This window comes from Corvus cornix, chromosome Z (assembly GCF_000738735.6).
Source record: "Corvus cornix cornix isolate S_Up_H32 chromosome Z, ASM73873v5, whole genome shotgun sequence".
NCBI lineage: Eukaryota > Metazoa > Chordata > Aves > Passeriformes > Corvidae > Corvus > Corvus cornix.
The window spans coordinates 21,933,938-21,957,246 of record NC_046357.1 but is presented as its reverse complement, the minus strand read 5'-3'; the positions used below and the strand labels follow the sequence as shown (position 1 = coordinate 21,957,246).

At 43.9% G+C, this 23,309-nt stretch overlaps 1 protein-coding gene across 6 annotated transcripts in view; it reads left to right on the top strand.

Annotated features, from left to right (window-relative positions):
* The window catches only part of ST8SIA5 (ST8 alpha-N-acetyl-neuraminide alpha-2,8-sialyltransferase 5), a 68,687-nt gene that overhangs the window by 5,116 nt on the left and 40,262 nt on the right, over positions 1-23,309 (top strand). Inside the window, exons 1-2 of one of the 6 annotated variants that reach the window (XM_019292002.3) lie at positions 1,259-1,277; positions 17,076-17,783. The exons of 2 other annotated variants lie outside the window; for them this stretch is intronic. In XM_019292002.3, coding sequence (XP_019147547.1) covers positions 17,653-17,783 — 131 coding nt within the window. In that variant the 5' untranslated portion in view covers positions 1,259-1,277; positions 17,076-17,652. Of the gene's footprint in view, positions 1-1,258; positions 1,278-16,071; positions 17,784-23,309 lie in introns of those variants that run through there. 3 more of the 6 variants (XM_010409656.4, XM_039567062.1, XM_010409657.4) reach the window with 3 other exon arrangements.

Here is a 23,309-nt window from a genome sequence, read left to right as displayed (position 1 = left end):
GGAGCATCTCGGTGGCCTCCTCTGGACTGGCTGCAGCAGCTCCAGGTCCTTGTGCTGTTGTTCCCCAGGGCTGGGGCAGCTCTGCAGGTGGGGTCTCACCTGAGTGGGGTAGAGGGGCAGAATCCTCTCCATTGACCTGTTGTCCATATCTAAACTGGCCATTTAAGCGCTTTCCGTAGTCAATGAGGAGACACAAGCACACCCAAGGGCTGATTTGCCTGACTGGATGCCTTAAAAAGCAATGAACTTTTCCAGAGATGTCTGCTCTCCTCTGCTGTTTATAGCATGTGTCTTCTGAACAGCTTTTCTACAGATCTATCACTGAGAGAGCTAACATTCCATCGGAAGAATTCTCGCTTTTGTGCACCACAGTCATGTTCTGAAGGGTCCCAGGGCACATTTCAAGCTGGACTTAATTTTTTATAAATTTCGGATCAGAAAAAGCACAGAATATATCCTTGATTAGATGTATGTGTAATAGTGATATGAGGATAGAGCGTTAATCAGATTTTTTGCCACTTTTAATATACTATGATTTTTTTTTTTTTAAATCTTTCTGTGTAATGTGACGTCCAGAAAATTTAGTTCCCATTATTTGCAGTAAACAAAGCAGAGGCAGGTAAAGTAGTCTGCTGCCTAAACTCTGGAAGGTGAACCTGTGAAGAGGGGATGTTGCGATTGTGAACTTTAGGATCTGAGTACTTTTTTTTTTAATGCAATATTTTTTTTGTCAGAAGGTAGTCTGATAGTTTAATGTATTATTTGCAGTTTAGATATTTGAGTGAGTGGACATTGCATTACTATTTTGCATGAAGAACTATCAGTGTAAAACAAAAATAGGGCTTGTAGTTTTCCTTAATCTACATATGGGATGTTCCACTGGTTCCCAGGGAAACCATTAAGGTAGGATTTGAAGAGCACAAATGAAAAAATATGATGAAACAGTGTTGGAGGCAAAATCTCTTATAGAAGCCTCTGAGAGTGAGTGAGTAACCCTAACTGGATTTGAGGTGGAGATTCTCATTAGTGAATGAGGACCTAAGGGTTGAAGCTAAGAGAATGCAGAGTATTAAATGATACACAGAGAAGTAATTTTAGGGATGTGACGTAATGTTTTCAGCCTACATAATACTTTAATCCTCAGACCTACTATTCTAAAACTATCAGCTGGTGTTAATCAGGAATGCTCACAGCAGGGATTGAAATGGCCAGTTCACTCCTTTTATTCCAATCAAATTCTGCTCTCAACCACACTGCTGTCCTGTGTACTTGTGAAGGTAGGATTTGGTACATAATTTGATCTTCTTTTGACTGCAAGCCAAATGAAAAACTGCATTTGACTCACTTGCTGTACAGGCTGGTTAGATTTCCCTCTAGATACTCACTAGCCTGCATAAATCCCACCATTCTATAGGTGATTTAGAATGTGTTTTCAGTGTGTTTTTAAGAGATCTGGACAGAGCTGAGTCATTATTCCTAGCCTTGTCCTGCGCTGGAGCAGTTCCAGAGGATGGGGGATTTTTCAGTCTGGCTGGTTCATGGTTGTGCCTCTGACTCCCAGGTACCCTCTTGTCCTCTTCCGGCTTCTCCCACTGAGTTTTCCTTATGCAGGACAGGAGGGATCATGCTGGGCTTCTGGCTTAGTCCCTCCTGGGGACAGGCAGGAAGGCAGGCAGTGGGACACTTGCTGAGTGACACAATTTTGACATCACTGTCCTTAGGTACAGGGAAGCTACATCTCTTTGCTAACTGAAATGATGCTCACCATCCTTCCTGAATCAGGTGATCTCTTTCCTTGAGGGTGGAAGGAGCTGCCTGAGTATCAAGATAAGCAGAGTCCTTGCCTCTATCAGTAGCTGGGCTCTGCTTTTGCTCATAACAGATGACTGTCCAGACTCTCAGAAAGATCTATTGCCCCCTGACGTGAGGTCAGCTCTTGGGCAGTGCTCACAGTCAGTGGCTGTGCATTGCTGTGTGAGCCCTTTCCGAGCCACACAATGAATTATGTGTCTTATTTTTGCTGGGCAGGAACAAATCATAATAAGTTGTCATAGCCAGGACTGGCCATTGCATAACCACACTAAAGGTCCTTCAGCCCAAAGAGGGACTGAAAGGCTCATAAGCTTGATACCAGTTCTGGATGTTGAAAGTTTGCCCAGCTGGACCTGATGGATCTGGTTCTCTCTTTCACAGGATCCCAGAATCCCAGACCTGATAAGGTTGGAAGGGACCAGAGGGGGTTACATCTGGTGCCACCTCCCTGCTCCAGGAGGGCCATCCCAGAGCACAGGGCACAGGAGTGTGTCCAGAAGGGACTGAAATATCCCCAGGAAGGGAAGCTCCACACCCTCTCTGTTCAGGGCTCTGTCGCTGCCCAGGGAATTCCTGTGCAGGGGAATTCCTGGGCTCAGGCCCTGCCCGGTGCTCTGGTGCCACTGCTGGGCCCCGGAGCAGAGCCTGGGCCCTGCCCTGAGCCCTCCCTGCAGCCAGGGACACCCAGGGCTGAGGGCCCCTCTCAGCTGGGGCTCCTCTCGAGGCTGAGCAGCCCCAGCTCCCTCAGCCTTTCCTCACAGGAGATGCTCCAGTCCTTTCATCATCTGTGTCATCTTCCCTGGGCCTACTCTAGGGGCTCTCTTTGCATGGAAGAAGTGAAGAACACCTCTGTCTGCCTGTTTTCCTTTGCTGGAACATCTCTTTCTGACCCATATTAAAAATCTCTGCTGCACGCTGGCATGCCCTGGACTTCCCAGGGGATGCTGTGCACTTTTCCCTGTGAAGGGATGCTGGGTGGACACGCAGGAGCTGCAGTGCAATAGAGCTTTGCAGTGGGTAAGGCTCATAATCAGTGTTGTTCTAAGGGTTTTCAGTAATGGAATGTCATGGATGAATTTTTCACCCCCTCTAACTAGATGATATTTCATTTTTGATCAGAGATCCTTCCTTTTCAAGAGTTGATTCCTTTCCAATTCACGGTTGAAGGCTTAAAAAATAAAGTTCACATCTCGTTAGCTTATTGTCATGTTGAGAACTCATCCTCTGAAACTCAGAGTCATCATTTTGCCTGAATCCCACATTCTATAATAGGGAAGAGTTTGTGCCCTTCAGAGTGGCCTTAAGTAGCAGTCGCACAAAGAAAGCCATCAGATGCCATTAGCAGCCTTCTGCTGGATTAATGGCCAGCAAATTCTGGTGAAGATGCCTGGAGCTTTCTAGCATCACTGTTGTGACTTTGTACATAATTGCCCACGAGCAGCTATACAACATCCAGCTCTGTTACACAACATCCAGCCCAGCACAGCCCCCGCACCTCCCTCCCCACATGCCCATCCCGAGGGGACACAGCGCAGCAGCAGCTCTCCTGTGCTTAAAATCTTACATCTCTAAGCTGGTCTTGGGCTTTCTGTCCTGGACACTTGTGTGACACTTCTTTGTCCTCCTGCCTACTTGAAGTGGACTGGCTTTGTTGGAGAGCCAGCCCATGGTGTGCAAAAATAGAGAGATGTGGTGCGATGCTCTCCAAAGATTTCAGTGGGGCTTTCTTGAGAATGCCACAAATCACTTTTTCAGGCCATCACTCTGCAAACACTTTCAGCTGACAGGAAGCAGCTCCACTGCCAGAGTGTCCAGCCTTCTCACCCTTCATCTCCAAATTCCAGTGTAACATCCACACACCCTCTCTCCTGTTTTTTGGGTCTGTTTTTGTGTTGGGAAACTGATCCATTGAAAACTAACCTTTAAAATTATTTTCCTGCTGGGTTTACACTAAACTGGATTACCTCTCTGTTAATCATGGAAACCCCATGCAAACACTAATGCTGTACAAGATGAGGAGCAGTGCAATAACAAACACAGGTGGCTGAGAGCAGGACAGGTTTGATTTTTCCATTGATATTCCAGTTTAAGCCAGTATGTAGTGCTTGTAATAATGCAGCTTCATGTTTCCTTCATTAAAAAGCCATTCTGCCCTGGCACACCATGAACTTTTCCATAAAATAATGTAGTCTGGAACAGCTAGTTGGAACTGTTTGAGAAAGTGGTATATATTTTTTTATTATTATTTTTAATTAGTGCCCATTAGACCAGATGCTGCACTTTTATTAAGCAACTGTGCAGATGTACGAGAATCAAAGAAAACCCTATCTGCACCTAAAATATAATATAACGATATAATTTAGTCTCTTCCAGAGTCAGGAGATGCTGTTTTACCCTGGGGTAACTTGCAAGCAAGTGCACAGACCAGGCTGCAGACGCAGAAATTGTGAGGGGAGGAGGAGAGGCCTTTGACAACCTCCCCAAGCTGAGAGGCAAAGGTCAGAGAGGGGAAGGGAGCTACTGTACTTTGGATGTTCGACTTGTCAGGATTTGTTTAGTGAAAAAACCAGCAATATTTCCCAAAGCTCCTCTTCTGGTCTCTGGGCATATCTGTTATTTTCAGAAAATGAACTAAAATAACAAAGAGGGGAAAGTTAACTCCCTAACATCCATCACGGAGAAGGAGTCATGTCCATTTCTGGTTATCACATTCTGACTATGATGGGGGGAAACACCACCCCCCCCAGTCCACCCTGAACAAAGATGTTCCAGTAGCAAGTTTAGAACAGGATGATACCATGGAACCTTTGCAAAACAGGATCTGACCAGCTCCTGGGAATGTCTTACACCCACCTCAGTGCCTCTGATACTGATGTAACTCATCTTTAACCTGAGCAGGATTTTCAGAAGGAAACCCAGATTTTTAACAGTGATAACCTGGTTGGAACCAATGGAAATTCCAATTACCTTCCTCTCTTACCTCTCACCAAGCATCTGTAAAAGAGTGGAGCCCAAGCAAAATGAGTGTGGGGTTTGAGACACCAACAGTTCCACCAGGCCTGAAACAGGAATGGGAGCAGGGAAAACGGGACAACGTCACTTGGAAGGGAGCAGAAACTCACCTGCACTAAAAAATATCTTCTAAAGAGCACAGTCTCTTGTGCTTGCTGCCAATTGTACTTGATTAATCAGGTTTCTGTGGAAGTGTTTTCCTTCGCTCCATTCCTAACAGCATATTTTTCCATAAGTGATCTGAAACTTGTTGCAGATAATTCATTGCCTGTGAGATCATGACTCTTCCAAACCGTTGCAACATTTTGCCCCCAGAAACTAAGAAAATTCTGGTTGAAAAAAACCACATAAATACCTTTCCAAGGCATCAGTCCCACAAAGGTGTTTGTTCTTTTAAAAGTAATCATTGTATCCTCCCCACCAAAAAAGGAGGGGTTGGATTTCAACTGGATTTGCTCCTGTGGAGCTGAAGTTTTCCTGCTGGAGTCTATTAGGTAGTTCCAAACCAGAGAGCATTTCTGTGCCACACACCTGTTCCAAGAGCTCCCCCACCTCGATACAGACAGCTGCAGCAAAAAGCCCCATTCACTCTGGAGAAAACACATTTTATAATAGCATCCCATCCCCCAGCCAGACGGGATCAAGCTGAGGCAGCTGCAGTCCAGGTCCCATGAGAAATACTACAAAAAGTGCAATTAAAATAATTAGTTAATGCCTTTTTATCTGGGATGGTAACAAATAAGGAAAAGAGCTTGAAATAGCTATTCTACTTATCAGTCCAGTATGGTATTGGATGCTTCCCAGGGTTGCTCTAAGCTTTCCCTGGGGTTTTAAAAGCTTGTGGGTGGTGCTTGGCCACTTGCTGGATTAAGGATCTCTATTACTGATGGTAACAGGGGTAGGTTAAAGCCACTTGAGCAATAGATTTTGCTGTGAGAACAAAAAAAAAAGTGAGTCTGAGTTGATAATAAAGTGATTTAGATTCCCATTCCTCCCCTGGAAATCAAGATTGCCTCTCATTGATTTAAGTGTGTACTGGCTCAGGCTCTGATTAAGCAGAATTTGCCTGATGATTCAACTTTATGGGGGATGCACAAACAAAAAATACATGGCCAAATACATCCCTGGCGCAACTCAGTGAAATCTGGCATTTACCCAGTTGTTAGCTGCTTGTTGTTTGAGGGATTCTCTGCTAGCCTTCAAATGGTGCAATAAATGAAGATTTCTTTTGCAGGCATTCTAACTCCTTTTATGGAAGTGTTCAAGGCAAATAAAGTAGTGTACCAGGAACTTTAGCTCCAGCAAACTGTGTTTGTTATTGCCACAGCAGATGATATTTATTCTGCAGCCAAATGAGATGGCCAAAGGGTGAAATAAACCTAAAAAACAGGGCAGACTCTCTTAATAATCTTTAGATCCTCTGATTTCATTCTGTGATTTCATCCAGGGGGCCAAATTACGCAAATATTAGTATTTTTTCATTTTATATTCCTGTCGTCATTCCCTGTCATCCCTGTGGGGTAACCTGGAGGTTGGGCATCTTACTGAAGAACATGAAAATATGGAATAATATTGAATAATAAATGCTTCAGGTCATGCAAGCTGTCCCTGTCTCTCACCTTCTTGGCAGATGAATACAGAATAGCTGAGCTGAGGGAAGTATGAGTGGCTCACACAGTGATTTTGAGGTGTTTGCATGCAGTTTGTGAAGCTGTCAGTGATCTTTGCATGGATCATCAGAGGAGTTCTTGAATCTAAGTATTTTGCCTTGTGACAGGGAGGTCCAAAAGCTACTTTCTGTATAACTGGGCATTTCCTTTTTATAGTTTCAAATTATTTCATTTTCCTTGCTTTTAAAAATCTTCCAGTTCTTGGAGACCTGTTATTTTGAAGTATCTGATTCTCTTACGTTGTCTGGAAATGTAACACCCCCCTTCTCCTCATCCCGGCTAATTTTTTGATATCACTGAGGGGGAAGAAGTACCCAAGGTTTGCTTTGTTTTCCTTTCGTCTGTGAGTGGAGGGTTAACAGCAGAAGTAGGAAGAAGGGTTAGCAAAGGAGAGTGCTAGTCATGTGGACAGAATGCCAGCAGCAAAGCTGGCACATGTTGTTCCATTCGCATGAAGTAAGTTTTATTCATTTGCTGATGATCATCTACAGTAGCTATGGGAGAGAAGCAGGAGAACCAGAGTAAAAGTGGAAATCTGGGTAAAATTCTGCAGCTTTGTCCCCCTTCATGGTAGGTGGCTGCAGGAAATGTGATTTTCAGTGGCATTTGCTGGATTTAAGACTGGCACTTTCAGTGGATTAAATATCAAGGGGAAAACAATCATAGCTCACTTCCTAATGTTATTTACCTGACATCAGCTTGTTTCCTTGCTGTTTTCACACTTGGCCCTCTTGCCATCCCACCTGCAGCTGAAATGGTCATCCAAGGCTCCTGCTATACTCAGGGAAGAAAAAGGTGTTTTTGGGATGTGACGCATTTGACATATGTTTGGGACACTTTGGGATTAAAACAGCTGTTTTTCTCTATGGAGTGTGTTAACTCAGTCTCAGCTGGGTGCCTGGAGGGTTTTGGTGAATGTAGGCACATTCATTGATGGTGGGAGTCAGGTGCATCTCTGTTCAGTGCTATGAACACCAAGATTTCCTGGTTTCCATGGGCTGTGTATGATACTTGCCTATCTTCAGCAGGCATGTCAAGGAGTTGAAGATGGGATTGCGTAGGGAAGTGGATCCTGTGCTCAGGATCAGGTAGATCCTACTCTTGCAAGAGCAAGATCTTAGGATCTTAAACTGGCAAAATCATATATTAAAAGGCAGTGGGGTTATTTTTTTTTTTTTGCCTTTAAGCAGTAAGTGGAAATTTGTCCTTGTTCCTTCTGCAGTACACCTGCCAGGCCAGGAAATGCTATGATTGCTGGTTCAGAAACGAGGGAAGAGATGCTGAGGAGGGCAAAGCATCCACCTGCGCTGTATGTGGAGTGTGGGGTGAGCTGACTAAGTGGCAGATGACTCCCCCTCAGCATGCAGATGTCACAGTTCAAGTGCTGAAAGCAGCCACGCTATCAGAGAAGTCCTGTCCTACCTTGCCAAGCCAGCCTGGAGATCTCAGTACTGTGCTGCAGCTGTGCCTGAAGTCAGGAAGGAAGCCTGGTAAAACGTGGAGCTGAGCCCAAACCTACAGCTAATTAGCAAATGATAGTTAAGGCTGTTGTCCCCACTCCAATGAGGATAAATATGGACTAGATTTTTGGCATGCTGGGGGGAAGTTTGGGGTTTTACATGGAAAAAAAGACTGGATAGTTCCACAAAAGTACAAAAAAAATTAATGATTTTTTAATTGAAACTTTTACATTTAATAATAGTAACCTATTAAAGCCAGTGGGGTATGAAACACTTAGAGCTGTCGTTTGAAATCACCTTGGATGGATATTGAACTATAACTTTTTGCAGCTGTGTAACTTTTCTCTAGTTGCTGGGGAGATAAAACTGTTAACAGGAACACATTAAGTTCTGGAGCACAGATGTGTTGTGATGGGAGAGTGGAGATTGCAAGGACAGGCACTGGATATAGAATGCAGAGTTAATGGCTTTTCTGCTTATTTTAGTGGAGGTGATCTGCTCGTTCCAGGCAGCAGCTGGTTAACTCAAGTCTGGAACTGTGCTCTGTGTAGGGCTGATCAGAGCTTGCAGGGATTTGCCAGGTGTGTGGCCCAGAGCAAGGTGTGTATTCCTGTGCTGACTGTCTTAGCTAAGGTCATGTGTCACAGCACAGTGTTTGTTGTGAAAACACTGATTTTTGCAGTGCCAGCTGGTTCTGCTTCATCAACTGGAAGGAGACGTGCTGAGGGAAAATGGTTTGTCCTTCCTTTGCCCAGAAGGATGCTGAATGTACAGATCTGAACTGCAGCTTCCTTGGATTTCCGAGCCAAACCTGTAGTGGTATCCGAGGTGAGGGGATAGCACCTGAGCATGAGCTGCCAGAGGGGAGCTGATGACCCTGCCATAGCTCTCTCATGTGCTGGAAGGACTTGATTTTCCTATTATTTAGTGTTTGATATGGTGTATTTTTCCGATTGGGAAAGGAAAACAGAAAACCTCTACCTGGAGCAGTATATTGTGAGGGATGGCTCCAAGGAGGAAAAGCAAGAGCAACTAGGAGGCTAGAAATCTGTAAATTAAAAAGGAGTAAGGGACATTCTTCATACACCCTTTCCACTTTGCTTTTAATTCCCTTGCCTGGTAAAGCTTAGAGCAAAAGTTGAATCAGTTTATAATGACAGTGTGCGACAGTTTAGGATATATCCTCCCTAATATCTTTGCCACAGTGGGAAAAAAAAAAAAAAAGAACAACTTATTGTGATTATTGCCCCTCTTATTAAACAAGTATTTTGTCTGTGATTCCAGCGGAGGTGAAATCGCAGCATTGTTCTTGTTTGCAGCTGCTTCCATGCACTGCAAGGACCCACAAACACTACTAGTTATGGCTTTTGTTGCCGCATCAGGGAAGAGCTGTCCTCATCAATTAAGCAACTTTTGAACCTCTGAAACCTTCCAAGTGAATCTGACACTGTGGTTCAAATTCTCAAGTGCAGCAAAAGAGAAGTTCTGATTTGGGTGATCCATATATGTGAAAGGGGAACCATGATAACAACACGAAATGCAGATCTAAATGCAGACACAGTATTTAATTTTAACTGTTCATGAAAAGGAGCAGAAAGCTGATGCAGAAATGCCTTCAAGGGTGACTTTTCACTGTTTAATGTCTCAACACACTGAATTACATTTGGAAGTCGTATGCATTGAAGAATACTTTGGCAGACTCTGAGCCCAGACAACCATGGTTTTACTGTGCTTGAGCCCTAGGTTTATCTTCCTTCTTCACCCAGGTCCAATACCTTTCTCTCTCACTGCCAGTAGCCCTTTTCTTGCTGCTGTTTGCTCTTGTGAATATTATTTATTATCGATGGAAACTAAAATTGCAGTTTAGAGAATGCTTTACCAAGAGTAATTTGTTCCCAGCAAGACCTTTTAGCTACATGGTAACATGAAAGCATCAAAATGCCAGGAGAACATTATAAAAATAAACTGCCCTGGTGCTAAAATAAGCTTTAATTGATTGAGAATTGCACTGAGCCTGACAATCTGAAACATTTATTATTATTTTTCTTTCAAGCTTCAGCTGCATGTGATTTAGAGTGACTGAATTATAGTTCCCACATACCTTCCTACCCACAGTGCGTGAAAGAAAACCCACACACAAATTTCTTAGCTCCAGAGGAGCTGCTGGATACACCTGGAAGAAAATAAAAAAGCTGATTGAAAGTGAAGTTTAAATAAAGGTGATGCTGATGGGAATGTTCGGGGAAAAAAAACCAAACCCTATTCTGGCTGAATGCCATGCTGTGCTTCCCTCTCCTCATCCCCACTCTTCTGGGGGTGTCTCTCCCTGTCAAAGGCATTTCCTTAATATCTGCTTGCAGAGCACTGGATCCTGTAGGACATATGGTGTTGGATGTTAATATTGGCTGGGGATAAACTACCACTCTGTCTTCCCCGTTTTAGGTTATTAGAGAAAAAAATCACCTCCAACTGACTGTACTCAGCTATTTACATGAATGCATGTTGCAGGGTCTCCAGCAAGAGGTCAACACCACCACCAAAGACCGTGCACAAAAGTGGAAAATTTTCTGACTGATGGATTGACTGATGGTTCTGTTCTAGAGAGAAATATGTGGAATACAGCACTGGAATTAGTTGAAATATACCTAACATCAGTGGGGTCATCATAAATCATAGAATCACAACTTGGGTTGGAAAGGACCTTAAAGACCATCTTGTTTCAACCCCTGCCATGTGCAGGGACACCTTCAACTAGACCAGGCTGAGTTTAAGATCTCACTGTAAATCTCTACTTGAATCATAGCCCTGGACAAGTCATTTGCAGTCAAGAGCCAAACAAGGATTTTCATTTAACTCCCAACATTACGAGAGGAGGAAGATGCTCAAACACCCTTTTGGCTGTGGCTGTCCATCTCCCTGCCCATGCCAGCACTGCCTGTAATGGTGCTGTAAAAGGCCAAGCTTCTGGCAGAGGCCAGGGGTGATCCAGGCCCTGCCTATGGATGGAGTTTCTCCATCTGTGTGGGTGGCACTACCCTTGAGACTCTCAAAGTTGTTTGGCAGCAAAATGGACCATGGTTGTCTGGGTTTAGCACTGGTTTGCAAGCTGAGCTGTTTGCATGCTACCAAACACAGCTTCCAAATTGCAATTCCTGCTGTCTGCCAGAGGGAGTAATAAATCCCTCTCTCACCTTTCCTTCTTGCCTGCATAAATTATAAATGCCCATGGCAGGAGCTGACTCAGCTGATGCCTCGTTGCAGTGTCTGACTGTTCCAGGAATGGTCTTTGTTTGTTACCCTAACACAGGAAAGCATGACCCAGGCATTCATGGCAGATCACACATCCAAAGGAGGGAATTTGAAAAGGCCACCAGTTTTATTAATAGCCACCTCTGTGGCCACTTGCAGGTCGGACCAAAGACTGCGCAGGGCTTAAAGGCTGAATCCACGCTTCCCCAGGAGGGGTAGAAAGATGTGCCTGGTCACAGCGCCATAGGGATAGAGGTGTCTGTCTTCCAGGTTCGTTGTCCAGGTTCCAGTGGACATTTCTACAGTGCCAGAAGAGCAAATTTCAATATGCTCCATGAAGAACAGGGATTGTTGAAGACCACAGAAGCCACATGGATTTTTTTTTTTAATTAATAGTTTTTGTCATGGACTGAACTAGTAGTGGACTAGCATGGATTATTAAAAAAAATCATGATATGTTTGAATACATATTGGCTTTGGCTAGAAGAGTAACTTGTGTGAACAGGTAGACTAGCAGTTAGCAGTGTGTGTAGCCAGCTTTGTAATCAGTGCTGTTGGAGGGCATAATGAGGAATGGCTCAATGTCCTGTCTGCTTGAAAGGTCGTATGAACTGAAGCCAATGGTTAATTCAAAAGGAATATACTTCATTCCTTTGAATACAAAATCACTGCAGAACTGAGATTAAAAGTTACCCTTGTAGCTTTTCCTGAATAGTTTTCTATAATAGGTCTCTTTTACACCTTGATTATAAGAATAGCGTAAAAATTTCAAAGTTTTAATTAGCTGATAGTTCTGAGGAAAAGTTTCCTTTTCACATTTGCATCAATTTTGATTAATGCTTCTCACTGACAGAGAAAAACATATTCCAAAATCTGATACACTGTCTCTGTGAATTAATCTAACTTTATATGCCATAGTATGTATTTTTAAAAGTATCTATTAATGTTTTCAGTTATGCTGAAAAAATGTATTGTTAAAATAGTGACATAATTATTAATTATGGTTTTCAGTGTTAGATAATGCGTGATCCTTATTCTGGTCATGGGAAATATTTGCTTATTGTGGTGTTAATATTGGAATATTTTCATCAAAGAGAAGTATCAATCTTTCAACACCCATTAAAGTGAGTACCACTGATTCCAGTGCTTTCCAGACTTTCACTGGAAGGTTTTAAATGTGGATTTAGTGAACTAGGTGGGAATTATGACTTGCTTGGGATAGAGCCAGGATCATGTTTCTTCTTTGAGACCAACAGTTGGCCATGGAAAACCTTTGACCCCTCTGTTGTTCTGCCAGCATCTCAGTCCCCTTGATTTGGTGCTAAACCCAGAGCTCCCATGCAGTGCTCCAAACTCAAACTAATATTTTTTACTGGTAATTCCTGTAAATGAATTTTGGTCCTTCTTCTTTTTCCCTGAAGAGAGTCTGGGCTTTCACTGTTCTCAGTTTCTTTCAGGGCTGTGAGCCTGAACAGGACCATAACAATCACACTTAACTTCCTGTATTCTCTAGGAATCTGGAAATGTCACTGGGAAAGCAGGGATGTCCCTAGCACTGAGTTTTGCAGTTTGCTATTCATTTTAGCAGGCTCTGCTATAAGGAACTGTCAACAGTAAATGTACAGCACTGCAGCCACGGCAGCCTCTGCATCAGAGCTTCCTGCCAGAAGACCTTATTCCTTTGAGGAAGACATTATTCCTTTTCCAACAGAGATGGTGTCAGCAGTGTAAAAAAGGGGTATTTTATGCACTGGATTATTTATATTTACATATGGGGCCCTATGTGACCCATAATTAGGAGTAAATTGGTCGTGGTTCAATAGATGATGTAATGTATATCCAGTGTACAGACCATATGTTCTGTTCAGGACATGTCCTCTCATTCAGGTGTCTCCACAGGTAGGAGCCTGGTGCCAATTGGCCACTGTCATCTCCACAAGGCTGAACCCAGCTCAGAAGAAAATAAATGCTCATATCTTAGCTGAATCCTTTCAGCTTCCTTCACTGTCTCAGTTTAAGACATATGGATTTGTGGCAATGATGGGGGACTAGACACTGTGTTAAGCATCAGATTATGCTAATAAATTCATGTTTTATATCTGCAAAAGAATTAATATTGATAAGCATATGTTTATGAGTTTCATATTCAGCAGAACCTTCCAGCCATATACCTATGTGCCAGCTCTTTGCAAAATCAAGGATCTAGCAGTTTACACTAGCATTGTAGAAACTGTAAATAGACATGATTTAATTTTAATTGGGGAGGGGGGGGAATGAGGTGTAAAAAATGTTCTTCTCACACCTTTTACAGCCCATAGTATTCTGCAATGCTGGCTGTGAAGTTCTTTGGTCTGAACCACAGCCACGAAGATGAGAGTGGCTGAGCAGGCAGGAGGAGAAAGAATCCTGAAGGGGAATGTGAAGCATATCTTGTTTTACCCTGAACCTGTATGATACTGCGGATTTAACATGTTCGGTTATATGTTCCATGATTTAAACAACCAAGAGACAGATCTGCTTTCCCAGACACCAAATGCCCTTGCTTTCAGCTGAAATTAGAATGCGTGATCAGTCAAACACTGATTCAAATGATAGGTTCAGTGAAAGATGCTTATAAAAATTCCCAATCAGACCTGCCTATCAAAAGTTAATTTTTTCTTGTTCATTTGCATTAAAAAATAAACTGCAGCTCAGTAGTAAGGGCTGTGTTTTGTCCTTCCAAGACAGAGAGTGAGGTGAGCTTATTCCCTCCACAAGAGAAGTAGAGTCTGACTCCTGCCAGGTTTTCTCCTCTTACCAATTCATCTTTCCTCATGTAGAGCTTCAATAACATGGTCTTGGCCTTTTTGTCCTTGATATTTAATATTAATTTATTCTAAAAAATAAATAAATCCAAATCTGATTCATTGGGCCTTAAGAGCAAATGATGAGCTCCCATTGGAGGGTGTCACTGTAAGGAATATGTTTGTGTTTGTGTTAGAGCACTCACAGAGTCTCGCTGCTCAGGGTGGAGGAGTTTCTTGTGACAGATTATCTCTGGTGATATTTAGCAAGCAGCTCACATGCAACAAATAAAGGCCAGACATGTGTAAGACTGACTGCTTCTGGCAGCTTCATATTAGGATCCATTTTGCCACATTTGCTTTAGACTTTGAAGTCTGTGCTCCACAAAATGATGCAGGAATACCCGTTCTGAGCTTGTGTCTATCCTGCTGGACATGTTATAAAAGCAGGTGGATGCAGCACTTGGGGACATGGACTAGTGGTGGACCTGTTGGTGCTGGGGGAATGGTTGGGCTCAATGGTCTTAGAGGGCTTTTCCAATCCTTCTCAGGCTCTCAGGAGGGGATCTGTTGATGTCTGTTGCTTGTTTAAGTGCAGGGTGTAAAATTATTTTTAAAAAAATATTTTTTTTTTCTCTGCAGAGGCCTGATGCTTTCAAGGAGGCCTGTAGTTTACAAGTGGAACTCTCAAAGGGCCCCGGGAATGAGTGCTGACACTGCTCATTCATCCCTTCTGCTGTACTCTAAGGCAGTTTCACTCACAATAAATGTTGCAGGCACTTGAGCATCCTGTGAAAATTTGTCAATAGACATCCTATTTATCTGTGCCTGCAAGGAGCTGGTCTGCTTCCAGTTCTGCAGTGGTGTTGCACTGGGCTGAGGGCAGCAAACAGATTTCTTTGGCATGTGACGTCAGGAATGATGCCTGTGCAAGATCTGGCACAGAAAACCTTTCCTGTTTTTTATAGATACCTTTGTACTTTGCTTTTCGTGTCTGCAGCTCTTCTGCTCATAGGTCTCTCAGGTGCTGTATCTTCTGGCCAGTCCTGATATAGCAGAGAATGATGAGAGGACACAGAAAATCAAAGCCTGACAGGATACATGGGCTGTTTGCTGCAGCTCAGGCTGACCATCACTCCACGAGAAAGAGCATCTGCTAGGCTCAGGAATTTGGTGCATTACAGCAGACATCTCTAGAAAAAAAATCCCTTTGAATGGAGTGGAGTAAAAGTAGAAACGTTGAAAGTGTTTTCACCAAAACCTAGGTGATACAAGAATCTGAAAAATCAGTGTCACACTGATAGAAAGTCACAGGAAGCCAAATTCTACTCTCTGATACTTTGCTGTTATTGTAAAATAACTCCCAGAGCAGCTGAGGCAAATTTCTCAGAGTTTTCAAAGCTATCAGTAGAAACCAAACAATTCAAAGCATCAAGTAAATTTTCACTCACATTGAACTTATTAGCCTTGACTCATGTCCTGCATACAAATCTGCCTGTGTACTATCTTATGGGGTCTCAGCCTGGGAATTTTGATGGCCATACAGATTTTCCTTTTCCTGAGAGGATTTATGATTAGATCCATCTAAATGGTACAGTTCCTATAGGAAAACAGTCTCATTATGATGTGAGCTTACATGAACTGATCGTTAAAAGAAACGTATTTGGCCCTAGAGCTGATGACTTTGACATAGGGAATCAAACTACTTTTAGCGTTTAACTTGCAGTCCCCTGGTATGTGTATTATTCCCAGTACAGTATAAATGCATCCCACTGAGTTATTTTTCTAACCTAAATAGTGGTTTTCTTTTCTTGGCTCTGGAGGACCCTGAACCACATGGTTCAAAGAGTGTTTCCCAGGAAGTATCAGTAGAAGCCCTCTGCTTCTACTTTTCCCTGGATAATCTTTGATCTGACCCGGGGTCCCCACTCTATTTATATGCAAGGTGATAATGAAAGCATTCATCATGGTTCAGAAATAGGGGTGTGGGAGGCTGTGAGAGGCACTGGGGCAGGTCATATCAGGGGCTGAATCCCTCTACCTTCTCTGCAAAGTCAGGTGTGCCTAAAGTGCTGGTCTCCAGCCTGCGGGAGTTCAGGGTGACCAGCTTCCTACCTTAAACACTTGTGTGACTTTTGTTGCTTAAAACTAGGAAAGGCAAAGCCTGTTTTAGCCATTGTGTTTCTTGCCTAAATTTGTGTAGGTCATGCTGAGGACTAGCCTTGTTTTCAAGCACTGTGTTGAAAGCATTGCACAAGGTTACCTTTGGCCATTCTTCATGTGAAGCACCAGTTACAGCTGAAACGAAGTCCATGAACACTCCCCGTTTGCTGCTCCACACAGCTGGGCTGCTGGCACACTAGAACATTTTGCATACGCTGATTTAACTGTTGGAAGATCTATTCACACAAAAATCTTCCTATTCTTTTAGACAAAGGATTTTTTTCCCCCCTCATTTTGTTGTCAAGATCCTTTTCCCATCTGTTATTGGGTCAAGACAACCTCCTAGTATGGATGTTTCATTGGATGTTCCAAGCTTTCATTGGAACTTGTTTTATGGTCAGGGCAGATTTTGCTCGCAGTGAAATCGGTGACAAAACTCCCCATGAGCTGAATTGAGCCTCTCCTGACAATGGGGGATTTTTAGAGGAGTTACGATGGCTGTGAACAAGATCTTGTTGCTCTGCCCTTTCAAAAGAGAGCTGTGTCTAGTGGAGGAACAATCAGAATATTTGTCTCTTTAAATGAATGGTTCTTAGAGCTTGCACTGAGAGGCAGGCTCCCTCTCTGCGGCTGTGAGGCTACTCAGAGCCTCCAATAAATCAGCATGCAGGCATTGAGAGCTCTGTCCTTGAAGGGATGCACAGTGACCTTGCTTATGCTTACTCTGGAGGAATAGGGGAAACAGAGGAGCCCAAATAGTGAGCGGTGTGTGACTGAAGGCTCTGCATTCTGCATGCAAATACCACAGCACCGGAGCCACGGCACGGACGGCGCGCTGCTACACAGAATGCAGCTTTCCTGCTAGCCTGACCAGCCTGACTGCTGCCACTGCTGCTGTGTTTCTTTTCATTTTTTTTTTCCTGCAGGGTTCTGAATGAAATCCTCATGATTGTTACATGCTTGTTCAATAATAGCATGCCCCAGTCACGTCTCCTTGCGAGAACATTTCGCTGGAATCACTGAGCAGAAGCAGAGAAGAGCTGACGACTATGTGCTTCCAACGCAGGTTACCGGAGCCCCGTGTTTGCCATTGGCTGCAGTTTTCTGGTTTGTGAGCAGCTTCCCCCATCTGGAATATGAAAATGGGATTGAAGTAGATAATTGCTAGCAGCGGGTTTTCAAGAGAGGCTTAGAGGGAACAGAATGCCTCTCACACAGCACAGGCTGCCTGCGCTGAGAGAGCTCTGAGAGATGATTTTAGATGTTACCCACGTCTAAATCTCCTGGAAACTTTACCATGGAAGCAAGCCATTGCGCACAGTCCTGGAGCTAACATCCAAAAGGGGCAAGGAAGGGGCAGCAGGGCCAAACAATGGGATACCTTGTCCTTGGATTGCTCACAGAAAAGCCAGCAGGCATTCCCCTCTGCTCCCCAGCAGAAAGGGCATGAAGGTGGCGATGAACTGAATTTACCCAGTGAAGCTTCAGTGGCTTTTAAGAACGATGGGATACACTGACCCTTCGTCAAGCCGTGATTTGCTGGGAAACAGAACTTTGTTCTTCATCTTCATCTGCGCCTTTGCTGTGGTCACCTTGCTGCAGCAGATCCTCTATGGGAGAAACTATCTCAAGAGGTAAGGGGGGATTGGAGGGAATAGGAAAAGTTGTCTGATTGGACTGAGGGGAGATGGGGCTCCAGGCAAAGCATTGTAACAGTTCAGACCACTTCTCAGTGTTCAGCTAATGACAATAATATCTTGTAAGTCTGGGAAGGTGCATCCAGCATCTGTAATATCTGTTGGATTACGAATGCAGGAGAATGTTAGGCAGAATGTTTTGTGAGTTTCCTGGATTATGTTTTAATCCTCAACTGTCACAAAAATATAGGGTTTTATTCAACTTAAACAGACTTGTACCACCTGACTATTTGCCCCTGATCAAATCCTGCCTTACAGGCTTCCCACTCTGTGTAAGTTCAGGCTGAAATGGCTCAAGAGGTTGAATTAAGGTAGCACGTTCATTGCTGAAAATTCAATGTCTTTAGAAACAAACATGCAAACGCAGTTCCTAAAATCAATATTGGTGGTCCAAATAACCAAGAGAGCCCTTCATGTTTTCACTGCTGTGTTCTTATGAATTGCTGCTGAGACTGCTTCACTGTAGAACACATCAGTCTTTGACCTGAAAATGCTCTTTTCACAGCAAACACTGGTGAGGATCTATAAGTGTTTAACCTAGACCCATCCAGAGTTTATTTTACTTAAACCTAGTTTGAGAAGTTACAGCTTGCATGACTTTATGAAGAGGAGTGTTTTCCTTACATGCTTTGAGGTAAGTGTTTCAGCTGTGTAGGCAGCTGCTGTGGAATTTTTTACTGGAGTTCAGCTGCATTCTGCCAGGAAAGATCAATGGTTTGGTTCTTGCCTTGCCTGCAACTCATGTAGTTGTTTGCCTGGTGCCAAGAGCAAGCAAAATGCTGGCAAATCAGCAAACGTTTCTCTCTGGGAGGGAAAAGCAAGCATGATGTTAATATGTATAGACAGGGGTGTTGTTTAGCCGCAGAGCAATCTGTGAGACTTGTGTAGCACAAGGCCTTGTCTGGGGGACTCTGTTTGACTTTTGGGCACCCCAGCTCCAGAAAGATGTGACTTCCTCAGCTGGAAGGAGTAAGGGTGAGCAGAGGTGTAGAAAACATGGGGTTTTTTGGCTTGGAGATAATTGAGGGGAAAAAGGGTAACTGACTTGAAATACCCAAATTAAATCTTACCTGAAGAAAGCAATAAATACATCTCTGTAAAAACTCACAAGGTGTTAAAATGTTGTAGGAGGAAAGACTTGGATTTAACCACAACGGGTAACTTCTAAAGAAAATGGTTCCCTGAGGAGGTATAAAATCTCCATATTTGGAGGGCTTCAGGAACCTGGTGGGTAGACCAGGGTAGTACTAAGCTTCCTCGGTGTTAAGAATATGACTTCATGGCCATGTCGAGATCTCATCTTGCCTTATTTCTCAGTTTTTCCCATTTGTCCTGGAGGCCTGGCAGCCCTACCCATCCTTGCCTTTCCAACTCAAAATGACTGGAACATGATTAGAGAGAGGAAAAATAAATCCCAAGTACAAACTGAAATGAAAAATGGCAGAGTAAAGATAAAATGATGAGAAGATGCAAACAAAAACTCTTCCACTGAGTGATCTCTGCCTCTGTCCTGCCTCATGTCCTGGGAGCCTCTCCTGTCTTCATCAGGGAATGAAAAAAGGCTGATGATGTCCAATTCCCAGGACGGCAAGGAGAAAGTCTGTTTCTGAACCCTCTGCCATCAAAGAATCTCAAGTAGGGAGATGAGCAAGTATTTTGTCACTTGGACTGGAAAACACTTTTTTTTTTTTTTTAATTCCAGGTTCCAATTATTTGTTTCTTTTCCTTTTTTTTTTTTAATTAATCATGTGAAAAGAGTCTCATAGAGGCCTTTCCCAACTCAGTGCAGGGAAAATAAAAAGCACCTCAGCTCCTTTCTGCTGGGAATTGGCAGTTCCCATCCTCCATGGAAATAAAAATGCAGGATGTGGCAGTCTTGGGCTGTAAGTTTTTGGTGACAGAAAGGTGATTTGAGCAGCGGCCTGCATTTTTACCATAATATTATGATGAAGGTACTTTTTTTCCAGCTTTCCTTTCCCTCCCTCCCTCTTAATGCCCTGCAGTACCTTGTGGTGAGCATTCCAGGGCAGTCTGATTGCCAGTGAGCTCCATGCAGGGGCAGCTGTAACCTTTAATTACACTTGGATTTCACAAACCTCCGGTCTTAAGCCCCCTGCTAGAAGCTGATTCTGGCTACGAGGCTCCTTGGACATGTTATAACTTGTACCTGGTGGCTTTGGAGAGGCTCCTTAGAGAGGGGAAGTGGGATATTTATAGCCTTGGTGCCACTTGCCAAGCTGTAGCTTGGGGATGCTGCCTGAACCCGCAGCCATTTACTCGTTCGGATTCCATGTGCTGCTTGTTTGATGACAGCCTTTGCCTGCATCCCAACACCTGCAACAATAGCAGGCCCCATGGCCTCTTCCCAAGGCAGCAGAAGAAATTCCCATGTGTGTTTGGAGAAACCTGAAAATTGCCCTAAAGTACTATTTCAGTAAATGTACAGTGCTTTTAAGTCTAAATATAACACCAGGGTAGCTCTTTTCTCTGCAAGAAGATGGTGGATATGGGTAAAGGCCAGCAAGGCAGGGAAATGTGACCTAAAACAAACAGCTTGGGCACAATGCCAGCAACAGTATAGACTCAGGACTGGTCCCAAAAAGCAGAGTCGAGAAAGCCACTCTTTTCTGGGAGGAAGATGGAAAAGTTTGCTGCATGGCTGTAAGCTGTGCCATGCCACTTGCCCTTACAAGCGGGGAATGGGCTGGTTTGATGGCCATAAAATCCCACCTGAGGCTGTCCATGGAGGGTGCCATGGAGGCTTGGGGTCCTGCACTTGCCCACAGCCGTGTTCCCAGAGCATCTGTGGGGGTGGCAGGACTGTGGACAGGAAAGGACACTCCAGGAAATAAACTCTGCTCAGTGAAATTTGACAAGGGGCCCAGCCTCTGGTCAAAATCCTCTCTTTCCCATTATGAGATATTAATGGGCTCCTGGCATTGCTGGAAGAAGGGGACACAGTGCAGTGATTGAATTTCTAGGCATTCACACATTTTTCACCCACCGTGTAATGTTCTCCACTCCTTCCTTTGCAGTTTTATACCGTGTCATTGGAAAGCAGAATCGTGCCCACCTTTCTTTTTGCCCTTTTTCAGTTTTCTCCCAAGTGGGGTGGATGTGGGTGCTCTCACCCAGGCCAATGCCTCATCCCTGTAGTTGCAGGTGAAGTCCTAACAGGAGAGTCAAACTGCGAGCTGGAGAAATGACATCGGGAAGCTCTGGTCTCTGTAGCTTCTGATCCCAAGTAAAAAGGATGATGAAATGAGATATAGTTAAGCGACTTTAATACGGATCTCTGGGGTAATTATTTTTATTTTAGGATTAATGTGATGATTAAAAATCCACTGCATTGATCTGCTAAAGTAGGTTAAATGCTGTGGACTTCTGCTTAAATCCAGAGCTGCCACTTGCTTTTGTATTGACTCATTTTCCAATGCTCGCCTTTCAGCTGAATTTTCTTTTGAATCAGATGTTCATATGAGGGCTGGCCTTTTTTTGTCAACTCTCGTTTGGCCAGCAGGGAATAATCCTGGATTACATCAGGAAACTGCCACTACGGTAAAAAAATGTTGAAATCTGTCTTCATCTCCCAACCTGTAGCATGGGAGAGATCAATAGGACAGTCCTTCCCTTTGGCAAGGGAAAAATATCAGAGCAATACTTTGCTATAAACCAATATTCTGGCAGGAAATTCACTAAATTCTGGGTGTTCTAACAGACTGACTTCTGCACAGGGAGAGTGTCAGCTGAAAAAGGGAATCTGCACCTTTAAAACTTCTTTTTTTTTTTTTCAGCTGAGTGAGGAGAGCGCATTTCCAAATCTATTAAAGACTCTAAGCAAATATTACCCCAGGGCCTGCCAGGGGGCAAATAAAAGATCTCAAAGAATCACACAGCAAGAGTCAGCAAACCTTCCCATGCAGGGAGCCTGCATTATTTGAAAGCTTTACACCTTCTAAATGAGAATAAAACATCACTCTTATGTATGTGTGCCCTCTAATAACAGACTCTCATGACTTGAGGTAAACCCACAATTTTTGGATATCTGAGGCAGCTTTTATTCAACAGTTGCAAATCTATTCCCGGGCATCTTTTCCTCTTTCCTTACCATGTAAGATAATTTGTGATCACTTTCTGTACTGCATGGACAAATAAGGAATAAACCCAGAGAAAATAAACCTGAACAACATGTTTGAGAGATGATTTAGTCTGTACTTTAGACATGTCATACTTACAGCAGGGACAGCAGGAATTGCAATGGGGACATGGAGGCTACATGTGGCCTAAGTTGTATTTTGTCCTAAACTGGGTTTTTTGTCCTAACTACAGCCGGCTCAGGTCAGTTGAGAGCTCCTGCTCCATCCCTGTCATGTCCTCCTCCCGTCTGCTTATAACACCCTGTGAAAGTGTTAACCATAACTGAAGACCATCTATTCCTGTACTAAAAGTCTCTTTCCATTTAAATATCTTCCCCAAGAGGCGTAATCTGAAGGTCACCTAGTGAGTCATCTCTCTCTGGTCACACAGCTCTGTGCCTCCAGTCCTAACCAGAGGGAATTACTACCCCACAGAAATTACATGTATCCTGTGAGTCATCTTGATGAATCCCTGACAAGGAGCTGGGCAGGTCTGGGGTTTGTGTCTTGAGGTTTTCTTCAGAGAAGAGTGCTGGAAACTTCAGAACAAAGCAAAGCCTTCAAACTGTATAGAACAGCACAAAATGTGTCTTTACAGGATATGGACATCACCTTAAAGGGGCCAGATCCAGTCGAGAACAGCAGGAGATGATGAGACTCCATCTATGCTGTTCCTGCTACAGGGTATTCCCAAGACCACTTCAAGGGGTGCATGTTGGGAATGGGATGGAGGGGGCAGAACCAACAAGGGGCTGATAGTTTAATTCAGTTGTCTCCAAAGTCATGGAATCACAGAATCACTGAATGGTTTGCGTGGGAAGGGACCTTAGAGCTCATCCCATTGCACCCCCTGTCATGGGCAGGGACACCTTCCACTGTCCCAGGCTGCTCCAAGCCCCGTCCATCCTGGCCTTGGACACTGCCAGGGATGGGGCAGCCACAGCTGCTCTGGGTAACCTGTGCCACCACTCTCACATGGAAAAATTTCTTCCTAGCATCTACCCTAAATTTACCATTTGTCAGTTTGAGACCACTGCCCCTTATCCTGTACCTCCAGGCCCTTGAAAATAGTCTCTCTCCATCTTTCTTGTTGGCTCCCTTCATGTGCTGAAGGGCCACAGTTACATCACCCTGAAGCTTCTCCTCTGCAGGCTGAACAAGCCCAGTACTCTCAGCTTTTCCCCACAGCAGAGCTACTCCATCTTTCTGATCGTCTTGGTGGCTTCCTCTGGACTGGCTCCAACACGTTGATGTTCCTCCATCCAGAGGCTGGATGCAGTCACCCCATCCCACTGGTCATCCCATTGCATTTTTCACTGCTGCTGTT